The sequence below is a fragment of the Lepisosteus oculatus genome, chromosome 5, assembly GCF_040954835.1.
Source record: "Lepisosteus oculatus isolate fLepOcu1 chromosome 5, fLepOcu1.hap2, whole genome shotgun sequence".
Classification (NCBI taxonomy): Eukaryota; Metazoa; Chordata; class Actinopteri; order Semionotiformes; family Lepisosteidae; genus Lepisosteus; species Lepisosteus oculatus.
Genome location: NC_090700.1, coordinates 40,974,824 through 40,985,371, shown reverse-complemented (window position 1 = coordinate 40,985,371; position 10,548 = coordinate 40,974,824). Strand labels below are relative to the sequence as shown.

Below are 10,548 nucleotides of genomic sequence, written 5' to 3'. Positions count from 1 at the left end.
AGATTTTTCCTAAAATCAATAACCAGTTGCTTTGTTTGCAAGATGTTTCAACTTCAAATAAAACTTATTACATAATTTAGTAAACATGTTTAGAATAAAGAGCTTTGGTTTCACATGCTGAGATATATTGTGTTACCAGTGAGCTAGCTTGGCATGGTAAGATAGGCTGTTTCGCAGTGTTATGTGGTTTGACACACTGAGATTTGCTGTTGCACCTGCGAGGTACAGTAGTGGTGGTACTTTGAGCCTCTCCATCTCTTCTTTTCCTCTTCTGCATCCCAGGGGGTTAAGAGACCTGTATCACAGGGGCCAGGTGATCTCTGCTGCGTCATCCGTGGTCATGTGACCTCCCAAGCAGAGCGGGGCCAAGTGACCTCTGCTGTGTGCTGGGTTGCATCTGGAGACTTCTGCTGTGTCCCACAGCTCATTTGACCATTGCAGCATACAGGGGTCAGGTGACCACTGTTGCATACTTGACCCTGAGATCAATCAGGATTCTTAATTACACAAGAGCAGGATACGTATTTCTGCTAAAGATTGATGGATTTCAAACAAGCTACCCAGCCACATTGAAGCAGACACCCAGGCTTCTTTTAAAAGCCAAATGAGATCCTTGGATCAATTAGCTACTAACTACCCAACAGTCTAGATTATGCAAATGGTCTAATCTTGTTAGTAACCTTTGTTCTTCATTCTATACATTTACATAATCCTATTTGTAGTAAATATTGTTATATAATTACTTGGTTGAGCTTTAACCATACAGTATGTACTGTATGTATGTAAGAATGGATTCTACATTAGAACGTTCTTTACCATTTCCCAATTACTTGTTTTGCTTGGCTGGTGAATATTTTATATGGCCTATGAAAAGCATCTGTTTCCTTTACTATAGTTGGAAAATATGAATTAAAACCTGGAAATGTAAGTTATTCTACCTCCACTAATGCTTGATTCAATTATGATAATGCTGTTTAATACAGAGTATTGCCTTTCTGCTACCTGAAGGGTGTTGTATTCTTTACAGTATCTGGAAGATTCCCTTTAAAAGCATTGATGCATTTTACTTTATCCTTTGCTATTATAGTACATTCCTGATTATAGTTTCAGGTAAATTATTCTTTTCCAGTTCCTGGTCTTTCAAATCAATTTCACAATCAGGTTCTGACACCAGCTGACTTTGCCAGCAAATTATAAAGATTAAGAATAATTTCACAGTCTGAAGTCAACGATTTCCCAGTTTTACACAGCATATTTTTTTTTATTCTATAGCACAACCTGAAATAAGTAATGACAAAGGAGGTAAATTTATACAGGACTAACAAATTCAACAACTCAACAGAATGGTTAAACTATTATACAGATATTTACAAGTCTGTAAAAAATGAAAGCCCTGCCTTTTGCAGATAGAAAACCCATACAGAATTATGCACCTACACTATAAACATTATACATTATATAATGAAGTAGTTCAGGTGGATGGCTGCATCAGCATGCGTAGGCTGCAAAGGAACAAGTAGTAGGTTTATTTCATGCTGAAAAGAGAAGAAAGAAAACGCAACATTTCGGCCATTGAGAAGACGGCTAAAGAAGGCTCCACGACCGAAACGTTGTTTTCTTTCTTCTCTTTTCAGCATGGAATAAACCTATTACTTGTTAATTATATAATGATCCACTTAGTTAGATTTCATTCCTGATTTTAAAGGGGCATTTTATCCATACTTTTATAGAAGCTATAAGGATCTTGGCCAGGACTAATTCTCCCTCTCTAAATGAATGCTCACAAATGAATGTGAACCACAGATTATTTAGTTTTTGAACAGTTCTACTTACCCTAATAAGTATTTACTGTAAATCAATTTCTAAATGCATTAAGCTGCTCGATATTAGAGATCTGGCAGAGAAGGATAGACGCATCTCTTTAGATGTAAATTTTAGCCTGTTAGTATTTTCTTGATATGTGTCCTGGGTGTCTTACTTTTTTATACATATTTTCTGAGAAAAAAAAGAAACCATTTGATCCCCTTGGAAAGACTTCATTCCTGATTATAGGAGGCAATTTAAACTTTAAACAATTTAAAGTGTTTCAACTTTTTTATACTTTTTTTAACCCCACACTTTTGTTATGTATAGAGACAAACAATTTCAAACCATTTTCCCGTAAGAAGTCCTAGAAATCACTTTCAACAAGATTCAGTTTATCAAAATTTTATCAGTTCAATATGTACAGAAAATCTTTTCTGGTACTACATCCTACTGTACAGAAGCATCGACAAAACAGGGAGCTGATTTAATTGCCTCCTGTTGGGAAAATGTGGCTCTTTCAAAGTCACATTTTCTTCTTGCTATACTATCCCTTGGGGGGGAAGTCGTGGAAAAACTAGCAATCTGCAAATTGCTTGGGCCTTCCTGTTTTGTTTTGTGACAACAATCTAATACCAATGATTATTGTCATATATTTAAAGCCTGATCCTGATCCTATAATTCTTTTAAGTGAATCAGACTATAGAATGCGGTAGGGTGGTTCCTGCTACACATGGAATCACAACAAATAGGCCGGGTGGTACATGCTGGCTGGTACCTATTGCCATTTAGTTGTCTAGAAGGTGAAGCAGGTACTACCTTCACCATTCTAATCAGCCAACCTCACACTGATCAAGGCCCATTTAGTGGTTTGATTGCAGGCACATCAGCTGGAACTGATGACCCTTATGTTTTGAATAAATACCTTTGAATACCTTCAATACATTTGAGTAATAATGTTTCTTGGGAGGGCTTTTAATTAAGTTTTATCATATTTTATGTAAGGCATGTTTTATAGATCTGATACATTATATCAGTGATCTGTGTATTGATGTAAACATTCTCCACAAGAATCCTGAGGTTGCAATGTAAAACAAAGGAATTTTCTGTTTACTTCAGAAAAAAATGTGATCTTACATATTTATATACGTGTTGCCATATTACTGTACATTAAAAACACGGGATCTTTGCCTTGGGAATTTCATGGTCACATGGTCCATTTTGATATGACTTCCAAAGAGTCCAGGCAAAACAATATATAAAAACAGCAAAATACTATCAAATGTATAGACAAAGTTATAGCAGAATTATCTTTTAGGTGGTTTTTAATATTTGTGGGTCCTCAAATATATTTTAGAGGGTAGTGCTTACATGCAATCTTTAATACAATGCCAGTGAATATTCAAGATTTGAATTGAGTTATGTAATCCTTAGTTCTGTTTTGAGAGCTGGAGTTTTGTGACAGAACATACCGTCTGATCCAAATTCAGTCATTTTTGTGCAAAATGCTCTCAACATCAAAAACACTTCTTCTGACTCCAAGTCAAACTTATGTAGTCCACTTAGATAGCACCTCCAACATGAGTAGTGGTGTCTAAATACAGTTGCAGTGCAGCCTGTCCTATGAGCAGCATTTTTTTTTCTTCTTCACTACCTTGTCTGGCTTCAGTTTGATGGAGTCTGTCATGCAGCTCATTAGCCCTTCTTTGTACTGCCAGAAAGAAAAGAAAGTTATTTAAAACAAAACTTCTCAATTCCAAAAAATTGTCAATTTGTCCATTTGTCTGGGTGCCAAGCCTTTTGAAACATTTTTGCTTGAAAATATTACTGGATTCAAAACATTTAGATTATAAACAATGCATATAGACTGGGAAGAATTACCAAATAAAGTAGTGACAATCATTGTAAGCTTTATTTTAAATCTTTACATTTTAATCAATATTCTAACAATTATATAATTGATATGACATGCTTTTATGACTAAGTTTCTATAGTCAAAATGGTCATAGTCAAAAAGCCATGACTTTTTAGTGGAGGACTAAGTTCCTGGTATAGTCCATCAATGAGTAATTTGAGGGTACAAACTCCCCAATAGTAGAACCTTGACTCTGTTTATAGAATACTAGTATGTTGATAGAATTGCATCATCAGCTATTGTTTCATCTCATGTGAATGGTCAGAATAAGCACTTGAACAGATAAAACTTTTCAGTATATTTACCCTATATAAGTTAGTTATTCCTTGCTTTACCATTCAATGGCAAGTCATGTACCATTTCTGAGCCACTGACTGGAGACAAGCTCCCAAAATAGTTAATCTGAGCATGAAGTGTTTTAGTAAAGCTCCACTTACTGATTTTTACAGATCTACTGTATGTTCATCTGCATACAGTGGATCAAAGATGCTAACTAAATAGATCAGTCATTTATCTGAGCTATCAGGGACGCTATTGGGGATGCTAAAAGGCAATACCGCAACAAGATAGAACTACAGGCTGCCTCTGCAGATGTGTGCAAATGTGGCGGGATATTCAGACAATAACAAACCATAAAACCAAAATAAGCAGTGTTACATCCACTGACAGTGATTTCTCTCTCCCAGAGGAGCTGAACGCCTATTACGCTTGGTCTGAGAAGGAAATCACAGAACCGTCAGCGTCGGTGCTCCCGGCCACCGATGGTCCAGCCCTGTTTGTCACGGAGGCTGAAGTCAGGGCAACATTCAGATGGATGAACACATGGAATGGCGACCAGCCCGGACAGCGTTTCAGAACGGATTCCATCAGTCCTGTGCAGACCAGTTGGCCAAAGGTTTTACAGATATTTTTAATATTTAATTTTTACAATCCTCCGTTCCCGTGAGTTTTAAAAAAACTACCATTATTCCAGTGCCAAAGAAAAATACTGTGACCTGTTTTAATGATAGACCGGTAGCACTCGCATCCACTGTAATGAAATGCTTTGAAAAGCTGGTCATGAGACACATTAACACAATAGTGCCTGAGTGCTTAGACCCCCTGCAGTTTGCATGCTGGTGTAACAGGTCCCGGTTTTCCTGACTGGCAGACCACAGACTGTGAGGGTAGATGGAATACTTTCTTCCACAATGACCATCAATATAGATGCCCCTCAGGGCTGTGTGCTTAGTCCCCTGCTGTTCCCCTTGTTTACCAATGATTGTGTGGCCAGACACAGCTCCAAATTCCATCTACAAATATGCTGACGATACTACCATCATCACTGCCGAATCACTGCTAAGGATGAGACAGCCTACAGGGATGAGGTCAGGAGCCTGGTGGAGTGGTGCCTTGACAATAATCTCTTCCTCAATGTCAGCAAAACCAAGGAGCAGGTAATCAATTTTAGAAAGCAGGGTGGGAACCACACCCCTGTTCACATCAATAGGGTGGCTGTTGAGATGCTTAACAGTTTCAAGTTCCTGGGTACCTTCATCACTAATGATTTAACGTGGTCCCAGCATGTAACTGGAGCTACAAAAAAGGCATAACAGAGCCTTTACTTGCTCAGACAGTTGAAAAAAAATTGGTCTATCTTCAACTGTCCTTACCTCATTTTACAGGTGCACTATTGAGAGTGTGCTCACATGTGGTATTACAGAGTAGTTTGACAGCAGCTCCTTATCTGACCGGAAGGCATTATGGGGGTGATCAGGTCAGCCCAGTCCATCATTGGAGTATAGCTCCCCTCTATTTCAGACATTTTTACAATTTGCTGTCTAAGGAAGGCTGGAAGTATTGCTCAGGATACCAGTCATCCTGCTTTCTCATTTTTCTCCCCCCTTTCCACCGGTAAGCGATATAGTAGCCAGATTATTGAACTCTACCCCACCACTGGCTCACACTGATGTGTTTTTTTTTCTAATATGTATGTTTTTTAACTTGTTATCATTGCTGCTGCTGTTTTGTATTTATGTTTTTGGTGTTTCCTTAATGTCTTTGTATCAGAGCATACATGCAAATAATCATTTCATTGCACTTGTGTATATGACAATAAACTGAACTGAACTGAGCAAGGAAATTTTTATCTATTAACTAAAGACCATGAAATGTTCAGATTAGTACAGCACTTGTCTGAGGTACGATTAATTTACTTTTTGCTGTTTTATGACTTTAAAATTCCATGTGCTTTAGCGAGGCACGTTATTCAAATACATTTTTGGTGTAAGAATAACATCATTAATTGTGTGTCCTTAAATAATGCAGCAAAAATGCCAGCAACCCTATCACCCTGCAACTCACAACTGGTAACCCACTGAAGCTAAGCAGGTGTGAGCCTAGTCAGTACCTGGATGGGAGACCTCCTGGGAAAAACTAAGGTTGCTGCTGGAAGAGGTGTTAGTGGGGCCAGCAGGTGGTGCTCACCCAGCAGTCTTTGTGGCACTATAAGAATTAGGGTTTTAAACTGTGAAGGCCTAAAATTTACATACATTTAGAATTTTCAAAGGCCATAAAAAGTGAAAAACATCCCCTTTAGAGTTCTTGATGCTCAGTTATTTTTGATCCTTATGACAAAGGAGCATCTAACCTTGATAAGTGCATGCTTTGCCAGTGTCTGGAAGGCCTGCTCCACATTGATGTTGTTCTTGGCACTGACCTCCAGGCATGGGATGTGTCTGTCCTCACACCATGACAAAGCCTCACTTCTGGTCACCTGTATAGAGACAATTTGTCAAACTTATTTCCTTAAGCAGGCTTTACTGCAATTAAATTTTGAGATTTTTGAATAAGGAGGCACAAATCAAAACCTGATTTACAAAGCCATTTCTCTTTCCATTTTTCCAGACATCATAGGTCACTGATTGCTCAGTTACCCCTTTTATCTACAAACTTGCTCCAATTTGCTAAATTCCTGCAGCTCCTACCTGTCTCTCTTCCATGTCAATCTTGTTTCCTAGCACCACAAAAGGTAGGCTGGGGTCAGGGGGATGACTCTTCTCCAGGATGTCTTGCCTCCAGCCCTCCAGTTCCAGGAAAGAATCCCTGTCAGTGACATCGAAGACCAGAACACAGCCATCCGCCCCCTTGTAGAAAGAGGACACTACTGCGCGGAATCTCTCCTGCCCTCCAGTGTCCCAGATCTGGAGGAGAGACAGCCATGGTCACTGAATTTTGTGGGCAATCTGAAGCCTTATCTGTACAAACCCCGAGTCACAGCATGTTATCCATATTTGTTCCAACTTTGTTGTACTCCTTATTTTGATATTTGTTTATAGCATTTGTCATCTGTATTCTTGTGAGGTTGCACAACTAAAGAAATATAAACAAGTTGATTTGTACATGGCATATATTTTTTATAATAAACAGTATTAGAATTAGTTAATGGGTTGCAAGTACAGTCTTGCAATGTTAACACAGAGGTACAGACTACAGGTACAGGTACTTTATAAGTAAGTTGTGTTATGTCCATGAATAAAGACAAAAAGGATCCTATACAGATGTAAACTAAAGTATAAGAATAAAAAAACTAAATTGTGCTTTAGCAGTACATTAAGATATGACAATTTGCTTTGAAACTGAAAACTGCAATCAACACAGTTGGAGATGATTCACCATCCAATGTGCCCTGCAGAGCAGAATTTCACTTCGTTTTCCATGGTTTTGCAGTTTTAGCACTGACAGAGCTTTTCTTTCTCATAAAATGAAAAGGCTGTCACAAGGTATTTTGCAAGCTTTTCACCGCACGTCTTTTACAAGATAAAACCTGTCATACACACCCATCTCACCTGCAACTTGACAGCACTCCTGTCCACTGTAATGTTCTTGGATAGTACGCTGGCTCCCAGTGTGCTGCGGTAATCCTCATGAAATTGTTGATGGATATACTGGTGTAGCAATGATGTCTTTCCCACACTGTATTCAGGAGTAAAATAACACTTAACAGACAAATAGATCTCACAGGAGCAGCACACTAAAAAAAGCTGGGAAATCTATAACACCCAGAGGTGTACTCTAGGAAAGTTGAAGGAATTTCCATGTGCGCTCATATTGGTTCCAATCTGAAACAGCAAATCAGCAGGAAGCAGATACTGAAAGTGTAAGGACAACAACCCTCTATTTAGTTTTCTTTGTCTAAAGCTATGGATGATTTGTGGGGGAAAAAATCATAATAATTAGGCAGGAGAGATGAACAGTCAAGTCTGTTTTACCCAAGAGCTCCTAGGATGATGATCTTCAGTTCCACTTGCTTCATCAAGGTAGCCTGGGTGAAGATGATAATGCATGAGGCTTCAACTGTCACTACAACTTTAGACATTTGTATAAACACGTGATGTTAAACAGTTCTATAGTTAAAGTTTAAAAATGAGTACTGTAATTTATGCATACAAAATATTTGTTAATTCTGTATGCTGTATTTAGAAACAAAAGGAAAACTCACTGAAGAAAGTCAATTCAGCTGTTTGGATACAGGTTGGATCTGTTTAATTCGGTGGCCTTAGATAGGTTTCTTTTTGTGAATAAAGGGTGTGTTGCAGATGCAATCTCTCATTCCAGAAAAGAGGTCGAACACAGCACAAAAACAGGACTTTAAAATTGTAATACCATTGGCATCCGTGATTCTGCTCTGTGTGAAGACATTCTTCTGCAATGCAAACCACTTAACACAGAACAAAACAGCAATGCAAACATAAATACCTTGGAGAATATTGTAGATATGCCATGGGACATTGCATTAGGACCAAACCAGCAGCAAACAGTTAAGAGTACAAATCACAATGAGCAACCTGCTGTCTGACCTTTCTGTATGTCTATGTCCCACTGCCCACATAATGATATAGAAATGCTTCAAAACCCCATGCTTCTCACATGTTTTTAAGTTTTGCTGATTCAGTTCCCAAATGATACTTTGAAACAACACCCAGGCACATTTTAATTGGAGGACACAAAAACTGAGGCTGTTTACAATGGTTGCCATACCTATGGTACAGTATGTTAAACAACAGGCACAATGACTCATACTGACTCATTCAAGCCAATAAACTGAACAGCATTGGGGAAAGTATTGGGGAAGTACCAACAGAATTTTCTGTGCTGAACACTTCACTCTCATTTATTGACATATCCAGTTTTGCTGGAATAAGCTGAACTTGTGCATTGCATTTCATCCCTTTCACATGGATTTAGCAATAGAGATTACATTTCAACGGTTCTTCTGTCACAGAGCTCAACAAGAAGAAAGTGCTCCCATTGTCAGTAATAGCACACAAGCTGCAGATTGACGTCTTATCAATATTTGCCATTGTCCTCTGTTAGACACCATAACAGACAACAGAAATAGGAATAATATTCATTAACTATAAATTACCTGGTACTTTCCTTTAAAAAAGGCATTCAGTTCATTTTTCATTTGTCACCCATTGCAGAGATCCTAAAATTTTCCTAGCATGGACTTGGTCAGGAATCCTCAGTTATCTTGCTACCAAGCTCAGATGTAAAAATGTCTAAAATGACTTGCATTTGCCAAGTGTTCTCTATGTTTTTCAATGTGATTCAAAGCACAGAATGTACACCCAATGGTTTGGAACAGATCCCAGTTCACACAAACATTCCAGGAACAATGTGAAATTAGTATGGGTAGTTAGCAGCATACACTCCATCATCCGCTAAAATAATAGCATTTCTTTTCATGATTGAAAGCTCTGTGTTACAGACAGACATCTGAATGACGTAGGTGAAATGAAGCAATTCTATCCAGGCTACTGCATGAATAGAAAGACATTCGACAGTCTTAATGAGTAATAGCTGGGGAACCACTGTTCAGGGAATTATGCTAGTAGATAATTTCCTGGTAATTGTGTGTAATTCTGCCAGAAACTACATTGAAACAAAATTAAGTGAGTTAAATTAAAATTCTGGATTCTGCAGCCGCTTTTAGACAACCAATGCAGAGACTACATTACAGTCAGATGCTGTTTCCTAAACATTTTAAGTCTAGGGCTAGGTAACTGGGTGTGCCCAAAATACCAGTGAAAACAGGTTGTTTCTCATTTATTGTTCGTTTGTGTCAGTAGATAAAGTAAAGTAAAGTTCAGTAGATTGCTAGGCTGTCAGACGGCTGAACAAAATAGAGATAATGACACTCTAAAGGAAACTTTCATTTTCTCTTAACCACTCACCCAATGCAGAATTAGAAGAGAGCAAAAATATAATCTCATGTGGGGTCTCAGACCCCTGCACTCCCAGTTCTCTGGGTATTGAAAATCAAAACCTGAATCTTGTGAATATTTGTAAATAAATAAAATAACCAAATAAAAAAGCAGTTTTAGTGATTTCCCCAAAATACTCATTATAAACCCATGAGGGATTATACAGCTGTGTTAACACTTCAGGCAGTGAGGTTCACTGTAAAATAAAACTACACAGCAAACGTTCAACTCAGTTTCACTTCACCTCAGTCTTGTCTCTCTTGGTGTTACATTTCTTAAAAAGCCTCCTTTCCTCCATAACTTTAAAAGAAAACTCCTTGATATACAAAGGCCTCCAGTGCATAACTCCAGTAAAAGATTCCTTCAAAACAGAAGAAAAATGTGGTGAAGAGTAAAGCTCTCACACACAATTTAAGTACTTACAGGTTGATGACTACAGGCCAGGTTCAAGGAGCAGAACAGTCTTCACCCTCTGTCATCCTGAGCCAGTTCTTTCGATGACTACACAAGAGCAGCAGGCCTTTTCCTGTGCAGGGCTGTGAGCACTGTATGTTTCGTCCTCGCTGGCTGCTGAATAAACAC

At 38.3% G+C, this 10,548-nt stretch overlaps 1 protein-coding gene across 4 annotated transcripts; it reads right to left on the bottom strand.

Annotated features, from left to right (window-relative positions):
- Window positions 1-1,232: 1,232 nt before the first annotated feature.
- LOC138239224 (ras-related protein Rab-7b-like) lies at window positions 1,233-10,548 on the bottom strand. Of its 4 annotated transcripts, none has more exons than XM_069190455.1 (6): window positions 10,390-10,548; window positions 7,969-8,021; window positions 7,537-7,672; window positions 6,685-6,900; window positions 6,417-6,473; window positions 1,233-3,514 (listed from the first exon to the last, which is right to left on the bottom strand). In XM_069190455.1, exons 2-6 carry the CDS (start codon window positions 8,010-8,012, stop codon window positions 3,425-3,427), a joined length of 543 nt encoding a protein of 180 aa, XP_069046556.1. In that variant the 5' UTR covers window positions 8,013-8,021; window positions 10,390-10,548; the 3' UTR covers window positions 1,233-3,424. The 4 variants fall into 4 exon arrangements, with proteins under 4 accessions (XP_069046556.1, XP_069046553.1, XP_069046554.1 ...); XM_069190452.1 differs by having other exon boundaries at window positions 6,348-6,473; window positions 10,390-10,546; XM_069190453.1 differs by lacking the exon at window positions 10,390-10,548 and adding an exon at window positions 8,199-10,381 and having other exon boundaries at window positions 6,348-6,473.

Coding starts and splice junctions, on each gene's coding strand:
- LOC138239224 (XM_069190452.1), bottom strand. CDS start 8,012: ATGAAGCAAGTGGAACTGAAGATCATCATCCTAGGAGCTCTTGG. Junction 7,673..7,968: donor ATCATCCTAGGAGCTCTTGG/GTAAAACAGACT, acceptor TCCTGAATACAG/TGTGGGAAAGACATCATTGC. Junction 3,515..6,347: donor CAAAGCATGCACTTATCAAG/GTTAGATGCTCC, acceptor TCTTTCTGGCAG/TACAAAGAAGGGCTAATGAG.